General features: G+C 43.6%; 2 protein-coding genes across 4 annotated transcripts in view; one reads left to right on the forward strand and one right to left on the reverse strand.

Moving 5' to 3' along the window:
• Window positions 1-21,395, reverse strand: part of Hectd1 (HECT domain E3 ubiquitin protein ligase 1) — an 89,692-nt gene extending 68,297 nt beyond the window's left edge. For 2 of the 3 annotated variants that reach the window (XM_028757439.1, XM_028757438.1), the window contains exons 1-2: window positions 21,062-21,160; window positions 19,392-19,554 (exon numbers count right to left, since the gene is read on the reverse strand). In XM_028757439.1, the coding sequence (XP_028613272.1) occupies window positions 19,392-19,531 (140 nt within the window). In that variant the 5' untranslated portion in view covers window positions 19,532-19,554; window positions 21,062-21,160. Of the gene's footprint in view, window positions 1-19,391; window positions 19,555-21,061 lie in introns of all 3 variants that reach the window. The other variant, XM_028757437.1, reaches the window with a different exon arrangement.
• Window positions 20,432-21,751, forward strand: LOC114612519 (proline-rich proteoglycan 2-like). Its single transcript, XM_028757488.1, has 3 exons — window positions 20,432-20,439; window positions 20,572-20,805; window positions 20,887-21,751. Exons 1-3 carry the CDS (start codon window positions 20,432-20,434, stop codon window positions 21,749-21,751), a joined length of 1,107 nt encoding a protein of 368 aa, XP_028613321.1.
• The last annotated feature ends 1,065 nt before the right edge of the window (window positions 21,752-22,816 follow it).

Genomic DNA, 22,816 nt, shown 5'->3' on the forward strand with positions numbered 1-22,816 from the left:
ATCCAGTGGCATGTGCCTATAATCCCACCCAGCACTGAGGAGGGAGACACAGAGCCAGGGGGACCCCAGAGCTCCGTGGCCAGACAGAGTAGCCAATCAGGGGGCTATTGCTATTTTTGAGAGAATGACTGGGAAGACTCCCTATGTCAACCTGCAGTTTCCATATGGATGTATCCTTCTCTCACATGTGTACACACACGCACACGCACACATCACTAACATTTTTAAAGTTATTTTTTGGATTTTATGTGAATGTCTGTGTGCACCATGTGAACCACATGGGTACCTGATGCCCATGGAGGGCAGAAGAGTGTTGGAGCCCCTGTAAGTAGAGTTACAGATGGTTATGAGCTGCCATGTGGGTGTTGGGAATTGAAGTGGTGTTCTCTGGAATAGATCCAGTGCTCCCTAACCATGGAGCCATCTCATACAGACTAGCTGAAAGGACTATAGTTATGCTAGTTTAAACTCATACAAACCTAAAGCAAGTAAGTAATGCATATTCCTCCCTGATGCATTCCCTTGATTTCCCGATTTCCTACTGCCTCTGCGGAAGATTTTTACTGGCTCTTCAGTCCTTGGCTGATGGATTCTTTCTTAGGTTTCTTTCTTTATTTAATTTTACTGGGTTGCATAAAGTGGTGAGGAAATTTCTTGCCCTCGTGTTAGAAGAGCCCCTGGCTGTTGACAAATAATTAAACTTCAGCTGCACTATTAGTCATATAACACTGAGTACCATCCACAAACAAGCAAACCCTTCAAATAGCATCCCTTACTTCCTGACTACAGCCACAATTCACCTTCTGTGGTCTGAATCCACTGCTAAAAATACACTAAAAAAAAGTCTGCTTAATCAGGAAAACTGACCTCACTGTAAGCTTATGACATCAATGTTGAATGTCTACTGTACCTAAAACTCCCCAACTGTCTGCAATAAGTATTTACCACATCATTTCTGCCTCTAGCTTGTCCATTCTAATCTTTCTTGTTGTTGTTGTTGTTGTTTGGGGGGGTGTTGTTATTGTTGTTTTTTGTTTTCTCAAGACAGGGTTTCTCTGTGTAGCACTGGCTGTCCTGGAACTCGCTCTGTAGACCAGGCTGGCCTCGAACTCAGAAATCCGCCTGCCTCTGCCTCCCAAGTGCTGGGATTAAAGGTGTGTACCACCACCACCCGGCTTTTAATCTCTTTCTAAAAGTTCGTTCTCTTCTCTCCTATTACTATTATTTGACTAATTTTGTTTACTCCCTGAGTTATCTGAATGTGGGTATGTATCTATCCCTAACCCACATACCACAAGGCTCACAAAGTGAAGAGCTTGCTCAAAAAAATATTTAAGAGCTTGTTCAGTAACCATAGCGCTCAGGCTGAATCATCTATCTAAACAAGACCTCTTTGGAAATGCTAAGAAACTACCTATCTCTACTTCAGACCGACTGAGTCCCTATCAGGGTCTCCCACTAGAATCAGCACAGATATATTATGTAAGCACATCTAAGACACAGTCCCTGCTTCATGTCTCTATAGGCCCAAATTTCCCTCACAGTTAATGTCAACTAACCAGAAAGCCTAAACCTGAGGTCATCCTCTTTTTCTCCTGTTCCCCACAATTACACATCCAAGCAATCAGCTGACTCCTATGAGCTACCCTTGTAACACACATCCTCAGTCTTTTTGCTTCTCTCCATTCTTTTAAAACTCTAACGCAGGACCATTTCAACCCTTAGATGTCCATATAAAAATGTGCCTAGCACTAATGCTGAGAAGGATATCCATGGAGAGAAGGAGGCCGTCTGGCCCAGGGTATGTGAGGAGACACAGGGGAAGAGGGCAACCATGCAGGGAAATTGATCAGAAAAATATACTAAAGATAATGGGAGCTACACTGGGTCTCTAGTAGCTCATGCCTATAATCCAGCTAATAATAATAACGGCTACAACAGGAGGGTTTCCTGTGAGTTTGTGGCTAGAAAGAGACTCTGTCTCAAAAGACTAACGTGGACTGTGGAGGGCTGAGGAGATGGTTCAGCAGCTAACTCTTGCTATGTAAGCAAGACAGTTGGAGTTTGGATCATCAAAACCCACATAAATGCTGGTTGAATATGAAGGCTAGCCTGTGATCCCAGCCGTGGATGGAGGAGACTGGATCCCTGAAGGAAGCTAGCTCTAAAGACTAGTCTTATAAGTGAGCTTTGGCTTTGATTGCGAGATCCTACCTTAAAGAATGAGGTAGAAGAGCCACTGAGGAAGGCTGGCAATATCAACATTGGGCCTCCATTTGCATGAAGGTTTTTAATATAGAAATAAACAGAAATTAAATATTCAAGTTTTAAACGTAGACCTCTAATGGAGGCCCACACCTGTAATCCCAGAACTCAGGAAGCAGAGGCAGAAGAATCAGAAGTTTGAGACTATCTTGGCCTACACTGTGAAATCAAAGCTAGCCTAGGCTACACAAGAAATTGCTGTCTCAAGAAACAAAACACTGTGACCACAATGGTATGAAAGCAATACATATTCAGGAGAAAGCCTAATGCAATTTTTGGATGCTGACCTTTTCCTGGGCTACAAATATCCTCTCATGATCTGCAGTGGCAGCCTGCCACATTAGCTACCAGGCAGCCACAATATCATGAGGGTAAACAACCACTCCATACAGTGTACCCTTTCTATCAAAGATAGTTAGCCCACCAAGGGATCTCTCCCTTCTCTTTTGTGACAATCTGCCAGTTTACAATATATTGCAAAGTAATCTACCGACAACAAAATGAGACAATTATCACCTAAGTCAGGAATAAAAACTAAAGGTCATTTTGGCCATGCGTACTTGCTAGCTGGTATGGGTTCAGCATACCCTTTTTTGCAAATAGATTGCCTTGCTGAGTGACTTTCATTCTGACCTGTTTACTTGTACATCATCAAATAGTCACATTCCTAACAATCTCTTTGCTGAACTATGATTTCCAGTAGTTTAGATGTGTTAAATGTATTTCTATCTGACGTCATTTTCAACTAACAGGAAATTTACTGGGCTATAACCCCATCTTAAGTCAAAAAGTGACTATCTGCCACAAAAAATACATTTAAACGTTGATGGCTATCTATCAATAGTGTAAGCTTATTACAGCCTTCACATCCACAAAAATTATCAAAGACTCCAAAACAGTATCCAACAGCAGACATACTAGAACAGAGGTCAGAACATAAACAATAACACTACAAAGGTAGAGTTCAACCTTTCTTCTCTTTCTTTAAAAATAATTTAGTGTGGGCTGGAGAAACGGCTCAGCAGTTAAGAGCACTGACTGTTCTTCCAGAGGTCCTGAGTTCAACTCCCAACAACCACATGGTGGCTCACAACCATCTATAATGGGATCTGATATCCTCTTCTGGTGTGTCTGAAGACAGCTACAGTGTACTTATATGTATTAAATGAATAAATACATATTTTAAAAATAATAATAATTTAGTGTGCATGTAACTCATAAGGCTGGATTTACACACAGTATTGAGTCACTCAGTGTGGGAACTGGGAACTGAGCTAGAACTTCTGTTCCTTGCAAAAGCAGTACACATTCCTAACCACTGAGCCATCCCTTCCTCCCTTTTCTCTTCTCTCTCATACTCTGGCCTCTGCTTATCGCTTAGATCTGAATGTCCCCCCAGAGGTTCATGTGTTCAAAGCAGACTGCAGCACTGTGTCAGTAATAAGCAGTCTTTGGGATCTAAGGCCTAGTAGAGAAAGCTGGGTCATCCACAGCAGGCAACAGCAGGATAGAAGGGCTCCAGTCCTTTCCTTTCAGCTTCCAGGCTGTCACATGGTGAATAGCTTTGCTCTAGCCCAGGATCCCTGCCATACACCCTAAAGCAATAAAGCCAAATGAATACATACTGAAACACATAAAACCATGAACTGAAAGGAATCTTTCCTTTTAAGTTGTTCTCAAGAATTCTCTCATAGCTATAGAAAGCTAACATAGCATAGCAAAGCCACATACCAAAACTGTGTAGCAGAAGCACACAACAGAACTGAGAAGAGGGGAATGTGGGGTGATTCCTTGGGACTCCTAATCTGGCCCCAGAGCTGGCTCCAGCACATGCTTCAAAACTCCTGGGACCTCAGAACAAGGCTCCTATGATCCAAAGAGCCTGAGAAAAATCCTGTTATCAGGTGTTCTTGTTACCTCCTCACACCCATTTTCTCACCACTTTCATCCTGAGGGTAGTCCAAGTATGAGAACAAAGTCAATACCGGCCAAGATAATGGAATGGAGAGTGGGACAAAACATGGCTAAAAACTCGACTTAGCTTTCTACATAGAAGACTAATTAAAAGAGCTCCTGGGAGCTGAAGGGTTAAAAGATGGTGGAAGAGAGAAAAGAACAAACAAAGGAATCCCTGGGAGGCTAGACAGATATAAAGAGCACTTGAAGCTCAAGGTTCAATTCCTATGTTCAATTTCCAGCAGCCACATGGCAATTCAAAACCATCTGTAACTCCAGTTTCCAGCGAGGATCTGGTGCCCTCTTCTGGCCTCCCTGGGTGTCAGGAACATACATATTGCACAGATGTACATGCACATATAAGATAAATAAACCTAAAATGGGAATGTGAGATAGCTCAGCAGGTAAATGCCAAACCTGATGATCTGAGCTCAATCTCTAGGGCCCCAACATAAAAGGAAAGAAATACACACACACAAATTTTAAAAAGTGAGCCAGGCAGTGGCACATGCCTTTGATCCCACACAGCATCCAGAAGGCAGCAGCAAAAGGATCTCTTGAGTTCAAGGTCAGCCTGGTGTACAGAGTTGCAGGACAGCCAGGGCTACACAAAGAAACTCTGTCTCAAAAAAAACAAAACAAAACTTTTTTTAAAGTAGTTTAAAGAAACTCAATTAATAGTGAAAATATTCAGACACATGAATTTATTCTTTTATGGGCTGTGCTTTTGCTATTTGCCTAGAATATTTGCCTACTAACACAACAGCAGAAAGTTATCTTTACATGTTCTTTTTTGTTTTGTTTTAAGATTTATTTATTTATTTATTTTATGTATATGAGTACACTGTAGCTGTCTTCAAACACACACCAGAAGAGGGCATCAGATGCCATTACAGATGGTTATAAACCACCATGTGGTTGCTGGGAATTGCACTCAGGACCTCTGGAAGAGCAGTCAGTGCTCTTAACCACTGAGCCATCTCTCCAGCCCATCTTACATGTTCTTTTAGTCTTACTGCTTTGTGCTATACATTTATGTCTATAATTTTGGGTTTATTTTTATACATTGTATGATGTGAATTTTATTCATTTTTGTTTGTTTGTTTTTTTGAGACAGGATTTCTTTGTGTAGCCCTACCCAGAACCAGGCTGGCCTCGAACTCACAGAGAGATCTTCTGCCTCTTGAGTACTGTGACTAAAGGCATACACTTCCACGGCCCAGCATAATGTCTCAGTCCCGTGGAAAAGCCTTGGGCTGGTGGAACAGCTCAGCGATGGAGTGCTGTATGTGTGTGAGGCCCTGGGTTTCATTCTCAGTATGGGAGGAGGGGGGAGGAGGAATTACTCTTTTCCCACTCAACTGTCTTTGGTTCACTGTCAGAATAAGTTCTCCAGAACTAATGCACTGTCAGCACCTTGTAATCCCAGCAATCAGAGGTAGAGAGAGGAGGACTGGGAATTCAAAGTTATCCTTAGCTATAGCAAGTTCCAGGCTATCCAGTGGTACATAAACACTCTGTTCCAGGAAAATACAAAATAAAACTAATTTCTTCAACAGTTACTCATCCATGCATGTGTCTGTCTCTGAACTACTTTCTGTTCCACTGATCTACTTGTCTGTCCTGTCACCATCAACATCACTGTCCTGACTGCCGCAGCTCTACTCTAAGTGGAGAAGTCATCCTCCCGCTTCCGCTTTCTTGTTTTGGTTTGGTTTTCTGGAGACAGGGTCTAACTATGAACACAAGCTGACCTTGAATTCAAGATCTTCCTATCTTAGCCTCCCAAACGTTGGAACTGTAGGTACAGCTTATCATGCCCAATTCCTCTGTCCATCCACTGGCTAGACAGCTTGTGTTTTTATGTTTGGTTGGTTAGTATTGTTTGAGACAGGGTTTCCTATATAGTTCAAGATGTCCTCACACCACGAATGTAGCCAAGGATGACCTTGAGTTCCTGACTCTATTACCTCCATCTCCCAAATCCTAGGATTATAGGAATATGTCACCATGCCTGGCTGTGAGTCCTCTCTATGTTCCAAATACTAATCCCCTTTAAGATTTATAATTGGCCAAGAATTTCTCCCATTCTCTAGGCTGTGGTGATCAATTCCTTTGCTTAACAGTGATTTACTTTTATACAATTCCATTTCTTGAAATTATTTCCTGAGTTTTTTAAGTCTTTTTCAGAAAGTCCTTGCCTATGCCTACACCTTTAAGTGTTTACCAATAATTACAAGTATGTCCACCCTGTGACCTGATGCACCTAGGGTAGTTATGAATGTGACTCAATGCATTTATAGATCACAGAGTCATGTCACAATGTCAAACAGCTGAAATGCCATTGTTATTAGCTTCAGAATTTCAGGCCTTCTGATTGATAATCCATTTGAAGTGACTTTTGTTCAATGTAAGAAAGATGGATGAAATTTCACTCTTCTACATGTTGAAAATCAATTTTACCAGTATCATTTATTAAAGAGAACATCTTTTTTTTGTTGTTGTTTTTCGAGACAGGGTTTCTCTGTGTAGCCCTGGCTGTCCTAGAACTCACTCAGTAGACCAGGCTGTCCTCGAACTCAGAAATCCACCTGCCTCTGGCTCCCAAGTGCTGGGATTAAAGGCGTGCGCCACCACCGCCCGGCAAGAGAACATCTTTTTTCCAATATAAGTTTTTGACAACTGGGTCACAAACAACTGTTTGGATAGTTCATCTTGGTTATCAACTTAACAGGCCCTGGAACCAACTAAGACACACACTGCTGTGCATGCCCATTAGGGGACTTTCTTCATCAGGGTATGCAAAGTAAGAAGAGTTACCTTTCATGTTAGTGCCATTTTTTGACGGTAACTAGATAAAAAGAAGTCAAAAAGAAGAGAATGGCTCTGCTTTCTGCCTGAGAGATGCCTTTCAGGTTGCTGGCAACTCATCTCATCCAGCTGCTTCTACTACTGCCATTTTTTTTGCTAACATCAGCTTCTCTGACCTACTAACAAACTGAAGAGCAGAGCTTTCACAGGAATCTGGTTTCAGACCAGACTGAGACTGCTGAAGAAACTAAGCAGGTCCTGGTTCTCTCCCTGTCTGCTGTGAAGACAACCCTTGTTGTAGTACCCAGACTACAATAAGTCGTCTAATAAAGGCCTCTTTTCTGTTCCTACTAGCTTTACTTCTAGGTCCTCTGGTCTCTATAGTCTACACATCTGTGTTTGTAAAAGGACCATGTTGTGTTTGTCATTATGGCTCTGGAGTATACTTTAAGCTCAGGTGCTATAGATCTGCAGCCTTGCTTGTTCTGTGTAGGAATACTTTAGCTCCTAAGAGTCTTTTTCTCTATGAAGAATGAATGGCTCTGGAATCTACAGATCATTTCCAGTACTGCAGCCATTTTCACAACAGAACTCTGCCCATCCACGGCACGGTGGTGCTCACCAGCTCCTAGCATCCTTTCCCATGTCGCCAGTACTTTACCTTGTAAATTCACAAGTCTTCTACCTCTTTGCTTTATTACTAGGCTCTTGTTTTTTCTTTTGAAACTATTTGTTAATGGAACTTCCTACCTGATTTCTTTGGAGATATTTTTAGCAGTCTATGGGCTACTTCCTTTATTAAAAGTAAAAAACAAAAAACAGGGATAGAGGCTACAAAGATGGCTCAGGTATTAAAGGCTACACTTACAAACAAAACAGAGGAAGAGGAGGGGGAAGAGGAAGAGGAAGAGGAGGAGGGGAAGGAGGAGGCAGTGGTGGCAGCCGCTGAAGCATTATTCCTCCCTCGGTATCCCTCCCACTTTCCAGAGTTCTTTCTGATTTTTCCTTAATAAACCTAAAATAATTTAAACCCTATGACTGAGCCAGGCCTGGTGAGACACACCTTTAAAGCTCAGGAGGCAGAGTCAGGCAGATGAGTTTGAGGCCAGCCTGGTCTATACAGAAAGTTACAGGACAGTCATGGCTACACAGAAAGACCCTGTCTCAAAAAAACAAAAACAAACAAACAAAAAAACCTTAATGAAACCCATTATTATATCTGAATGAAAACACTAAAAATACAATTATATAAATATAAAAACTTTTAAATTTTCAACTGAAAAATAATGAATTTGGTTTCTTAACTATCCTCTAGTGTGGGTATTTTGAGGTAAGGTCCACAGTGTATGCAGGCTGGCCTCAACAAGCTATCTAGTTGAGGATAGTACTGAAGGGAACAGAATAACTTCACTCCCTGTTGGGTAAGTAAGGAGACGAAGACAGGGTTAACACGGAAAAACCTAAATCTTTCTCTAGCACTCTCACAAGCAGTGTCCAGACTCGGGAAATATTCTACACAGGAATTTCAAGATGAAGTGGAAAATATATCCAATAAAAAGAATGTCTATAGCCAGGCAGTCGTGCGCACGCCTTTAATCCCAGCACCTGCCAGAGGCAGGTGGCTTCTGAGTTCGAGGCCAGCCTGGTCTACAGAGTGAGTTCCAGGATAGCCAGGGCTGCACAGAGAAACCCTGTCTCGAAAAAACAAAACAAACAAAAAAACAAGAGAATGTCTACAATTCAATCAGCATTTGCATTTAAATATTTGTGTGCCAAGGGAGAGGGTAAGGGGCAATGAGTTCATAATCCAGTGAAAAATTCATAGTTAATATAGTAAACAGTAGTCACACACACATGAGACTATAAAAGTAGTCTTTAGATTGACCTACTAACTTTAAAAAGAAGATAGATTCTCTAAAGGCCAATAATAGTATTTTAAGTCTGTAACTCTGGTTAGCTTAGAGAGGGCTCAGGAAGCCACTAGTTACTACATGAATATAAGCATTTCCCCATACCAATCCTAGATATAAACAATCCTTTTAACCTCCTACCTCAAAGACAAAGTACAGGTCAGACTAAAATGGGTTCACCATCTCACCACTGAACCTAGACTGTTTACCTTTTTCTATAACTATCTTTAACCAGTACATCTGAGATTTGCCACCCAATAGATTTGTTTGTTGTTTATTTCTTTGTTTATTTGTTTTTGAGCCAGATGTGCTGCATAGTCCTGGCTGGCCTCAAACTCTTGGTGATCCTTTTGCCTCAGCCTCTCAAATGCTGGGATTACAGGTATGTGGAATTTTCTGGCCAACTCTCTTTGCATTACCTAGAACCATATTACGAATGTAGACAAGGCCTAGAGAGATGGCTCAGCAGTTGAAAGCCCTTGTTGCTTCTAGAGGACCCAGGTTTAATTAATAGCACCCATGTGGGGACTCATAAGTGTCTGTAAATTCAGTTCCAGGGAATAAGATGTTCTCTCTGGCCACTAAGAACAACACACACACACACACACACACACACACACACACACACGGTATACAGATACATGCAGGCAAAATACTCACATATATAAAATAAAAATTAAAAAAAAAGGAATACTGACAACTTAATCAGAATACTCGATTTAGCAAGGGCCCCAGAGGTGACTCTCACTGTGAACATTAGAAGTTAAGGCTCAGGGCTGGCTCAGTGTACAGCTCTTACCTAAGACAAGGCTCTCGGTCTGACCCCAGAACTGAAACCGGCAGCACTGCCTAGACAAACGGCAATTCACACTATGGGTTATTTATCCTCTGACCCTCCTCCTTTCCCCTTACAACTCAAAGAAGCTTTCCATAAGTTCTATCTCCACATCTTCATTCCCAGGGACTCCTCAGTCCATTCAGTCTGCCCTCCTGGCTAGCACCCTTTAGAACACTGCTGAAGTACAAAGGACACCTCTCAATCTTCACTCTACTTGACCTCACCAGGGCTCCAGGAAACTGCACGTTCTCTTCCTGAATCACTGTTTCTGTGCAGACAAGGGCACTGATGACGTAGGAGCAAGGCGGGATAAAACTGCTGAAACCGGTGGCAGAGGCATGCACACCACTGTGACTTCAGCTTCATCTACTGAGTGAGTTCCAGGCTAGCCAGGGCTACAGTGAGAACCTGTCTCTAAAACAAACAAGCAACTGCCAGTGCTCTACCCTGATGAAGGCAGTTAATATTAGTAACTGTATCCTTCACTGTAGGAACTAACACAGAAATGAAGGCCAATCTCAAAGAACAACTCTGATGAAGCAACCAAATTATTAACTTTACTAAATCTGAACCCTTCAGATATAAATCTTTTTAATATTCTACAAAGAAAATCTGAAATAAGCACAAAGCACTTCTACATAAGCAAAGTCAGTGAAAGTGACTGCTCAGCTGTCCGAGAGGCGAACCAGTGGCTGTGTTCTTGCAGGAAACTTTTTACTCGAAGAACAAAGGATACAGGCTCAGTGTCTGGCAAACAGTTGGTAGATGGTTAAGCAAGCAAAGAAACTTGCCACCAAGCCTGATAACCTGAGTTCAATTCCCAATAACTCAGGTAGTAACAAAATGGACTTCAAAAGTTGTACTCCAACCTCTGCAAGACTCACTGTGGCACTAGCATGCACACACGCACGCGCACACACACGTGCACACACACATGCACAATCACTCAATCAATAAAATGTAATTAAGACATCTGGTAAACATTTTTCAAAAATTAATGAAGCATACCTTTTACTGCAAGTAAAACAATTAATACAGGGCTTATTACCAACTATAAAAACATTCAAGCTTTCAAGGGAAAGTTACAGAATATATTTGCCACAAAGAGCTGACAGCATCCTAATAAAGATGCTTTTGATATAAATAACAAACATATGCTTTTCATAATGTTAGATTGAAATATGTCAACATTTAAAATATCTGTATGACCCAGTGGAAAGTATTTTCCACATGACCAATGGAAGATTTTATAAAATTAAAAATAGGGGAATCGGGCAGTGGTGGCACATACCTTTAATCCTAGCACTTGGGAGGCAGAGGCAGGTGGATCTCTGAGTTCGAGGCCAGCCTGGTCTACAGAGTGAGTTCCAGAACAGCCAGGGCTACACAGAGAAACCCTGTCTCGAAAAAAAAAAAAAGGGGGGGGGAGGAGTCATTCACTTAACGTATAAGACACATCAAGCAGGTCTGAGGGTTCATGCCTACAATCCCTGCTTTGGGAGGCTAAAACAGATGGAACACCAAATTCAAGGCCTGCTTAGGCTAGAGTAAATTCATGGCTGGCCTAAGCAGTAAGTGTAAGACTCTGTCTTCACATACCATGGTTTTAAAGGGGCTGGAAAGCTGGAGCCATAGCTCACCTGGTAGGCCTCCTGCCTGGAATGCACAAAACCCTAAGTCCAATCTTCAGCTCTGCAGAAGCCACGCACGGCTTACACCTATGATTCCCAGCTACACTCAAATGAATCCGGGGAACTTAGAAATGCATTTACAGTTTACTTTAAAATAGACGCTGGCGCCGGGCGGTGGTGGCGCACGCCTTTAATCCCAGCACTCGGGAGGCAGAGGCAGGCGGATTTCTGAGTTCGAGGCCAGCCTGGTCTACAGAGTGAGTTCCAGGACAGCCCGGGCTATACAGAGAAACCCTGTCTCGAAAAACCAAAAAAAAAAAAAAAAAAATAGACGCTGGCAACTCTCCAGCATGAGCTTCCCACACTTACACGTCTTACTTTTTTTTCCCCTCAGACAGGGTTTCATTGTGTAGTCATGGCTGTCTTGGACTTCACTCTATATATCAGGCTAGCCTTGAACTCACAGAGATCTACCTGACCCTGGTTCCCAAGTGATGGGATTAAAGGTATGTGCCACTTCCACTCTGATGTATGTCTTATTCTTTTCTAGAACATCCATGCTTAAAATCTGTTAAAATGTCTTTTAAGGGCTAGAGAAATGACTCAATGGTTAAGAACACTTGCTTCTCTTGCAGAGGTTCAGAGTTTGGTTCCTCTGTCACATCAGACAACTTTCAACTGTCTGTAACTCCTGCTCTAGGGGATCTAGCATCTCTGGCCTCTGAGAGCATCACACTCATACCCCCATACCCACACTCAGACACACATAGCTGTACATTTTAAAATGGCCTGAGAATATGAGTCTGATTCCTGAGTCCTATGTAGTAGAACAGAACCAGCTTCAGAAAACTATTCTGACATGTGCATTTGCAACACACACACACACACACACACGAGCACACAAATAAAATATAATTTTTCTTAACTACAAAAGAAAAAAAAAAGCTGGGCATGTGTCGTGGTTTGTAGTCCCAGGACTATTGAGGTAGAGATGTGGTTAGCCAGCTTAGTCTGGCAGGCCTCCTGTTCCACTGGGAGAACTTGTCTCAAAACAGAGTAGGTGGGGCTGGAGAGATGGCTCATTTGGTAAGTAGCTTGCCTCCCACCTGATGACCTGAGGTTAACCCCCAGAACCCATATAAAGCCAGGAAAGAAACACCTCCGAAAAAATTGTCCTCTGACCGGTAAATTCAGGCCATGGCAGGTGCAGGAACAGCCCCTGCCATATATACTTACTCCCAATAATAAACTTAAATTAAAAACCTGGATAGCTCCTGAGGGTCTCCATAAGTACCCACACACTCACACAGGTCTTTTTAACAAACTGTAACTCTCTTTGAGAAGTCTATTTCCAAGCTCTAGTATAGCCTCACAAGTGCCTTCTTTCTCCTAACCCTCATGCTCAAAATTGCTATTTTAAAAGTCTTTAGGCCAGGTATGGTGGCACACACCTTTTCCTAGTACTCACGAGGCAGAGCAGGCAGACCTCTTTCTTGAGTTTGAGGCTATCCTGGAATGTAGTAAGTTCCAGGCAGGACTACATAGTAAGACCCTGTCACCAAAAAAAAAAAAAAAGAAGGTGTCCTTAGCTGTGACTCACAGCATTGGAGATGTGAACCTTGAAGAGGCCACCTCCTGTAGCTAGGTGGGAACCCAGTGGAGTATGGAGACACGAACCCACCCACAAAACATTCGGCCCAAAATTTATCCTGTCTACAAGAAATGCAGGAAAGGAGGATAGGGCAGAGACTGAAGGAATGGCTAACCAATAACTGGCCAAACTTGAGACCCACCACATGGACAAGCACCAATCCATGCCACTATTAATGACACTCTGTTTTGCTTGCAGACAGGAGCATGTTGTCCTCTGACAGGCTCCACCCAACACCTGACTCAGATAGATATAGTCACCCACAGCCAAACAGTGGATGGAGCTTGGAGACTCTTATGGAAGAATAAGGGGAAGGACTGAAGGTCCTGAAGGGGATAGGAACTCCACAGGAAGACCAACAGAGTCAACTAACCTGGTCCTTTGCAACTCTCAGAGACTGAACCACCAACCAAAGAACAGACACGGGCTAGACCTAGGCAACTGGGGTGGGAAGGCAGGGGGAGGGTATTTCAAAAGTCATTGCCTATATGTTAGATATGTTCCTCTAGCTGGGATGCCTTGTCTAGCCTCAGTGGGAAAGGTTGTGCCTAGCCTCACAGAGACTTCATATGAGAGGGTAGGGGAAGACTCGGGGGGGTGGGGGGGCACCAGCTCAGAGAAGAAAGTGGGGATGAGAGGATTGTGGGAGGGGGTGGGGGGCAGAGAATGGGATGTAAAATAAGTAAATAAAAAATATTATTTTAATTTTTTAAAGATTTATTTTTAAAGATTTATTTATTTATATAAGTACACTATTGCCACCAGTTCTTTGTCACCAGAAGAGATCCATGACAGATGACATGTCAGATACCATGACAGATGGTTGTGAGCCACCATGTGGTTGCTGGGAATTAAACTCAGGACCTCTGGGAGAGCAGTTAGTACTCTTAACTGCTGAGCCATCTCTCCAACCCCCTTTTTATTCTTTTTCTTTTTTAACTTAAAAAAAAAAAAAAAAAAAGGCTTTTATAGCAAGCTAGCTGATGGACCTACATAATAGGAGAGAACAACGCCTTGCAAGCCATCCTCTGACCGTGACCAGCATGCCATTCCCATACACTCAAATGCATGCATTCATGCATTCATGCATGCATGCATACATACATACATACGTATGTGCATACATATCCACACATACACAAAATAACACACATAGTAATAAAATGTAATGTAATAAAAAATTAGAAAATCAGTGGGTCTGGAGAGATGGCTTATCGATTAAGAGCACCTTCTGTTCTTGCAGAGGACCCCGGTTCAATCCCTAGCACCCACATGACAGCTCACAACTGTCTGTAACTCTAGCTTCAGGGGATCTGACACCCTCACACTGGCATACATGCATTGGCAAAATACATAAAATAAATAAGCCATTTTTTAAAAATTAGAAAAAGCACCCCAACTCTGCTTCATTAAATAAACAAAACTGAAAATAAGATAGCCTTCTTATATGTTAAACACAGCTTGTAAAAATGGAGTTAACATAAAATAAACAAATAACACATTTGCGAGAAGACCAGAAGTAAGGCAGTAATTAACATCGTTTATACATCTCGGAAGTCTGCCTAATGGACGAGACCTTATTCTCTCTCCTACTTGCTTCTGTGTGCAGCCTGCTGCATTATGGGCTGTCTCCTATTTAAGTACATTTACTTCTGTGTGTGATATGTATGCTACCGTGCATATGTGGAAGTCAAAGGACACACTGCAGGAGTCAGCCTCCTCTTGCAGTGAGTTCCAGGGATCAAACCATGGCCTCTAGCCTTTAGCAGGAGCCCCTCACAGTGCTAGGGACTGAATGCTAAGCCTGGCACGTGCAAGTGTCTTACAACTGAGTTCAACCCCTAGTCTATGGCTTGTTTTTTTGAGACAAGGTCTTGCCTTGGCCTGAGTTAGGTTACAGGTATGTTCTATCATACTTGATTTAAGTAATCATTTTAAAAGACAAATTTAAGAACTGGGTAGGTGAACTTGATCCCAGAAGCACAGAAAGAAAAAATATAAAGACCATCATAACCCTCACTGGCAGCATTCCAATGCCCTCCCGGTACTCCCGTATAATAAGAATCCAACGCCTGTGCACCATACACAGACTCAGCAGGCCAGTCCTACTCCATGAGGCTAAGTGCCCCTGCACCTCCTCTGCCCCTGCACCTCCCCTGCCCCTGCACCTCCCCTGCCCTGCATCTCCCCAACTGGATGCCACAGCGTCTTCCCAAAAGTCCTGTCCTCCTATAATCTCAATTGCCCTCAATCAAGTCCCTTCCCTTTTTGTTTGTCTTTTGAAACAGGGTTTCAGTCTGTTCCCCAGGCTGCTTACAAGATCATGATAATCCTCCTGCCTCAGCCTCCAAACATTGGAATTATAGATGTGAGCCAGCAAACCCAGTGAAATCCTTTTCTCAAAGACCACTCATTAGCTAATGATTCCTATTACATTTGTGAGGCTAAAGATAATTACACATGAACCTCCAGCTTATTTTACTTTACTGCCTTGGTAAATTCGGGCATTATTAAGAAGCAGTGCAACATCACAAAAAGCATATTCTTTCACTCCAAAAGGAGAGCCAAAACAAGACCATAAAAATTCAGAACAAATCAAAGGGGAAATTATTTAACTATCAAGCAAAAAGCACCTGATAGCATTTCACAGGAGTAAATCTCACTTGATTTTCATAAAAACCCAACAAGGATTAGGAATGAGGCTTAAAGCATGACTACTCGGAGCGGGAAAGGCAGGACCCTGAACTCAGCTCTGGCCCGTCTCCAAGGCCATGGTCTGCCATGCACTGTGTGCCTTAACTAAACAGACGCACACTTTCAGTACAAACCACTAAGGAAAATGTATCAAATATATGAACATGTAATTTATTAGACATAACCTAAACTATTAACCTTATAAAATCCAACTAGAAGATTTCCTCTGGTATATTCACAATATGTACGTCTTGATTTCATTTGCCCTATTTGTTGACTTTAAAAAATTTTAAAAGCTGGATTTGGGGGATTCCTGCCTGAAATTCCAGCATTGAGGAAGCTGAGGCAGAAGGAAAGACAGATGTGATGCATAAACTGGTATCCCAGCACTCAGGAAGTTCCCCTTGAGCTGGAAGGCAGGCTGCATTACATCATGAGCTCTAGGCCACACTGGACTATAGAGTGATACCCTGGCTCAAAAAACAAACAAAAGATAGCAATGCCAGCAGGTGCAGGCAAGAGAATCCAAGGCCACCTTGGCTAGACAGCAAATTTCGGGCCAGCCCAGGTTACACGAGAACCTGTCTCAAAACAAGAAAGACTCTCAAATTAGTTTCAGGAAATAAAAGTACCAAAATATAATTCAAAATTAGGTATTATATCACTTCTTCACAGGAAACATTTTTTTTTCACATATATTCTCTCCATTAATCCCCACAAGAAATCCACTGAAATAAGACAAAAGTCATTTTACAGAGAACAAACTAAGGTTCTCTCAGGAGCTAAACAGACAAGCAGACTACAAGAAGTCGAACCTGGGGCTAGAGAGACTGCTCAGTGGTTAGAAGCAGCTGCTGCTCTTGCAGAGGACCCCAGTTTGATTCCCAGCATGCACATGGTCCCTCACACCACATGCAGCTGCAGCTGCAGGGGTTCTGGCATCCACTGTAAGTCACATGTCCACACATACAAGCAAAACATTCATACACATATAATAGAAATAAATGTTAATAAAAACAACTTGAACCTAGGACCATAATGCCATAACCAAAAACTACAAGATAACTTTGTGTGTTCATGGGGGGGGGGGGGTTCAAGACAAGGTTTCTCTGTGTAACCCTGGCTGTTCTAGAACTCACTCTGTAGACCAGGCTGACCTTGAACTCAGAGATCTACCTGCATCTGCCTCCCAAGTGCTGGGATTAAAGACATGTGCTACCACACAGCCTAACAAGATAACTTCTTGTGGGAAATATACAAGGCTGTGGAGTGATAAAAAAACAAGCCAAGATCTAAAAAGGAAACCTAGGAACAATCCCCAGAGCAGAGTGAGAGGACAGAACCAGGCCCTGTAAGTTAGCCTTTGCTGTCCACACGCACCACCAAGTAAAGGCAAACACACACACACTCATACATCACAACATGTTATACGTACATTTTAGAAAATTTTTAAATAAAATAAAAAAAATGGAAAAACAAAGGTTAATAAGAGGGGTAGTTAGAAAAGCAAAGGTCACAAAATGTAAACAGATGTCTACTTTGAATACATAGCTGCTATGTTACATGACACAGGACTAACCAGTCTAACTGACAATATCCTGGGGCTGAAGAGACGGCTCAATGAATAAGAGCTCTTGGAGAGCACCCAGATTCAGTTTCCAACAGCACCTGGCAGCTCACAGTTGACTTAACTCCCGTTCCAGGAGACCCAATGCCCTCTTCTGGTCTCCAAGTGTACCTTCACACATGGTGCACAAGGCAGACAAAACTCTCATATAAATAAAATAAAAATAAATACATCTTTAAAACTAAAAAAAAAAAAAAAATCCTTATTCCTTTACATAGTACATCATATCTGAAATCATTTTAACTTCTTTTTCTTTTAAATTTCATTACATGAAATATGAAAAGGGAACAGAAGGGAAAGTAAAAAATGTAACACAGCTGTTCTGTTTAGTTGTAGAATTTTTCATAAGAACCAATTTTACACTGTTAAAATTTCCTTCTAAAAAGTTCTTTAAAAAAAAAAAAAAAAGTTCTTTATGGGCTAGGCAGTGGTGGCGCACGCCTTTAATCCCAGCACTTGGGAGGCAGAGGCAGGCGGATTTCTGAGTTGGAGGCCAGCCTGGTCTACAGAGTGAGTTCGAGGACAACCAGGGCTACATAGAGAAACCCTGTCTCAAAAAAAAACAAAAGCAAAAACAAAAAAAAAGTTCTTTATGTATATTCATATACATAAAATAAATAATTTCAAAAAAAAAGAAATCTGATAAAAAGGAATTAAGCAAAGCACTGTGATGTGGATGCTTGTTTATAAGAACTTTTATCAATCTGTGTATGAGGAGATGCTAGAGATGTCAGAGAACAACTCATCAGAGCCGGTGCCCACCGTCTCCATCACAAGCTCTGAGCACTGAGCCCATGTCCTTGGCCTTAGTGGCTGTCATGCCCTTTGTCCACGGAGCCACCTCCACAGGCACCCTTACTTTGACTTTTTTCTCTCTTGAGACACAGTGTCCTCTAGCTCAGCCCGTCCACACTATGTAGCCGAGGATGACCTGTAACTGCTGCTCCTTCTGTCTCCACATCCCACTTGCTGAGGTTAAAGGCATGAGCCATAGCCAGCTAAAATAATACTGTTTTAACAAAAATACAAACTAGTACTTAAAAATCAAGAAAAAAAATGGAGATTTAGCAAGGAATATAGTCTATTTCCACCTCAAAAGCATTAATTACACCAAGCTTTAAGCCAATATCTCAAATATTTTTTTAATTACCTTTAAAGAGCATTAAAGCACACATAAAAGCACATATTAAAGTACATATATATAAGTTAATGACTTATAGGAATTCACAACAATAAATATAAATGAACTCAGAAGAATGTTTATTCCCTTACTGAACCAGAATCACACAAAAGGAAAGCATGGCGTCGTAAGTGGCCGGGCCAGCAGAGAATTTCCTTTTCTGTTTCTATGCAGTCTCTATTATCTTCCTCTGAATATAACTGTGTAAAACGCTCCAAATTTGGGTGGTGAGATGGCTCAAGTTGTAAAGGTACTTACCATGAAGCCTGAGAACCCGAGTTCAAAAGCTGCCCTCTGATTTCCATATGCACACCATGACACATATGCATGCGCGCGCACACACACACATACACACACACACAAATATAACTTCAGAGCTTCTGTACTCCAAAAAGTATAATTAATATATATACATATCATCCAAAATGAAATGTTATAAACAGGAGAATTATTTTAACAAAAGCAATGACATACAAAAACCAAAGAAACAGGCAGTTCTAATCTTATTCTCCAAGTCATATAATATAGAAACGGATTTAAAGAAGATAAACATTTATAATCTTTTTAATTTATGAGATGGTTCATAGCTGACTCAACCAAGCTATGGGTTAGTATTAGTCTAATCCATACTCACTGAACAAATATGTATTTACATAATCATGATTATCATTACTAGGGTTCCATTATCCACAGACAACTGCAGAAATGTCTAAAGGGATATTTTAAAGTTCCCTAGCAAAGTTTTCACACAAATTGAAGTCAGCAAATGGCTGGAAACAGATGTCAGCACAGTGGCCCTAGAGGAAGGTGATGGAGGAATGCACTTACGTTTCAAAACACCGATCCACATTGTCAGACATCAAAAGCAGCATGCATAGCTGTTCCAGAGCTATCAGCTGCATGTCCCTCTCATCTCCCTGCCCCATCTGCAGCCATTCCAGCAACGTATCAGGATCCACATCTGCCATGGTCTTTTACAATGCCCCTTTGCCTAAATTGAAAAATGGAAAAGGGGTTTTCAAACATTTGCTGTGTATAGACTTTTTTCTTGTCCATCTGCTAGAACCAAGTTTCTGTAAGGTCCTCAAGATAAACACACACACAAAGACAGACAGACGTGTGTGTGTGTGTGTGTGTGTGTACATACAGAGCTATTCTGATTTCCATATTGCACTGTGACATGCACACGCACATACAAAATAAACAAATAAACATAATTTTTTAAAAAAAACCTTCCAAACTGCAAAGTATTACTTCAAAAAGTATGCTATATATGCAGCAGTTTTGGACTTCCCTCTACTTCCTGGGTTTAATGCAGATACACTAAACACAAAACAATTTAACACAGGACTATATACCGAAGGACTATATACCGATTAGTTCGCTAGTTAACTAGAAACCAGAGCTGTCTTGGTCAAACACTATGAAACAAGTTTTGGATCCCAGTGTTGTTATCACAAATGTCTGTGCCAAAAGGCAAAGAACATCTACAAAAAAGTTCTTTTACCAGTGAACTTCTCCCTGCAACCTGCCCCCAAACCTCGCCAAAAATCGGGGCTTCAGATCCGGGTCAGATCCAGCAATTTTAAAGACCACACTTTCCGATTCAATTCCCCTTCGAAGTGAATTTCTCTTCTCACAAAGTTTGAGTTCTCAAACTTATTCCTAAATATGTTCAACTACAAATAGTAATTAGATATGAAATCTGCCTATTCGAGGAAATACTGATAAGAACTTCTGGCAATCTTGGCAAATGTTCTTAAAACTTTTTTTTGTTTTTAGCTTTTGATGCTAAAGTAAATGCATCTAACAGGTTCCCCCCGCCCCCCCCCCCCCCCCCAATGAAATTCTTTCCCGGTTCCCACAGGATGGAGCAGTTAGTTTTTATTTAAAAAAAAAAAAATCGAGAAGTAGTGTAGGCAGGCAAGTCATTACAAAAGCTCCTAGGTGCCTGACCAAAGGACAGCTCTGGGTCCCACGAAATCCACCTGCCGGTGTGGGAACCTAGAGGCGGGTCACGGTGGGCTCCCATCGGCCGCGCCCGGCGGGGCTGCCCCATCGTCCTCGGCCCGATCAAGGCCGGAGCCGCGACACTGACACCCAACCTGGCTAAGTTAGCTACCTCCCTCTGGGAGCAGGGCGAAGTTCTAGAGAAGCAGCAAGCCTACGAGCTCGAGAGGAAGCCGCCGAGCGGCCAGGGTGCGGGTCTCCCGGAACTCGGAGGCCCAGCCGGACATCCCCGGTCCCCGCCGGGCAGCTGAGCCTCACCAAGGACATGGGGAGCGTAGCCGGAGCTCTGGAGCCAGCAAGCCAAGCCCCGTAGGGCCCAGGGAGGGGAACAAAGGGCCCGAGACGCAGAGGCGACGGCGGACGACCGACCTACCGCGCCGGGGTCCAGCTCCGCGCCCGCCGCCGGACTCGGCGGCCCGGATCCTCGCGCAGGCCCAGCCTGCCGACGGCGCCCAGCGCCCCCGCCTACCCTTACCGCAGGCTCTTACCCTGGCTCGCCGTACCAAACAGCTCCGGTCCAGCTCCAAGCAGGCCGCGGGCAGAGCCTGGCCCGGCCGCGGCCCTCGAGTTCCCAGGAAACCGCAGGCCGCGCAGGTCGAGCCAGGCAGGCGGCACAGGAAAAGCCGTGTCTCGTCCCTCCCCTTCCTCCTCGGGGACCCGGTGACAAGGAAGCGAGAGGTTCCCCCGAGCGGCGGCAGCCAGCGCGGGTCCCGACCCCAGCACGCGGCTCCTCAGACCCTGCGGTTCAAAGCCAGGTCCGCGCGGAGCTGCCGGCGGCAGCGGGGAGAGGCCGCGTCCATCGCCAGCCGGGCGGGGGCAGGAGAAGGGTCGGCCGAGCGCCGGGCGGGGAGGCTGGGGAAGGCCGCGCCGGCGGAGGCGGAGCGAACGCCTCCCGGCCGCCCTGCCCGCGGCCACCTGGGGCGCTGCGGAGGCCGGCCCGCCGCACGGGGCGACGACGGGGGCGCCGGGCTCCCTCGGCGGTCGGCTACCGCTGTCCTCAGCCAGGCCTCCCGGCGCCCGAATCGCCGCGCTGTCAATCCGCGCGCGCCGCCAGCAGCTGGTTCGCGCACGCTCCGCCCGTCTCGCCCAGCGCGGGCCACTCCGGAGTCCTGCGGAACGGAGGCCACCGTCCCCGAGGCGCTCGGCGCTCAGGTCACCCCCCTCCTCTGGAGTTGTAAGGAGTATCACCCAGCTGTTTACCGGAACGCTTCACAGCGAGCCTGGGAACTCGGTGTGCGCTGCCCAGTCGGGCGTTATCGCCTCGGTGCAGATGGGAGAACGGAGGCTGCAGGAACTCGTGCCTCCTGGCTGCCCACCCCGGAGTCCCGGGTAACAGCAGGCACCGAGGGCTTTCAACACATTTGCCTTCGACTTGTGGTCACGAGGACTTCCGTAATTATTCCCGTCAAGCCTTTACTTCATGGACATTGCAAATCAAATGCTCCCGCTGCTAGTGGAGTCCTCATGTAACTGTGACACTAGAGAACTGGAGGCTGGAGTTCAAGGTCATCCTTGGCTACAATGAGGTCCGGACTTGTCTGGGCGACCCGGCTGTGGTGATGGTGGTGATGAAGGAGGTGCAGCAAAAGGAGAGAAAGAGGAAGAAAAAGACTCCTTACTGAACTCTCATTTATTCATCATCTTTCGAACAACAACAAAAAAAAAATACCTAACTTTAGAAAGAAACTGTATACAAAGACCGAGGCTACTAGTTTTCAACCGTAGCAGCACATTAGATTCACCCGGAAAAGTTTTCTTTAGAAGAGTTTTAGATCCACAGCAAATTGGACAGAAAGTACAGAGAATAACTTAGGACTACCTTGTTCGATATAATGTGTTCCTGGCCAGGTAGGGCTAAGGACCGAAAGTTCCCACTACTCATCTCTTTGTTTATGGTTTTTGCCCTTTGCAAACTATCGCGTATAGTTGGAAACATACTATCCATATAGCCCTTCCAGAAGGTCTTTTTAAATTCACTAGCACTCTTTAAGGGTCCTCTGTGACTTTTTATAGTTTGGTAGCTCATTTATTCGCTGTTTTGTTTGGTCGTACTGGATTTTTTTTACTTGGTTTTGTTTTTGCTATTTGTTTTTCTTTTTTGTTTTGAAATAAGAATGCTTATGTAACCCTGGCTGGCCTCAAAGTCAATATCCTCCTGCCTCAGCTTCCTGAATATGCCAACAAGAGTGTATCACACCTGGCCTGGGAGCTCATTTGTTCTTAATGCTGAATAGTAGTAAGTT

This window comes from Grammomys surdaster, unplaced genomic scaffold (assembly GCF_004785775.1).
Source record: "Grammomys surdaster isolate TR1022 unplaced genomic scaffold, NIH_TR_1.0 126163, whole genome shotgun sequence".
In the NCBI taxonomy this organism is placed as follows: domain Eukaryota; kingdom Metazoa; phylum Chordata; class Mammalia; order Rodentia; family Muridae; genus Grammomys; species Grammomys surdaster.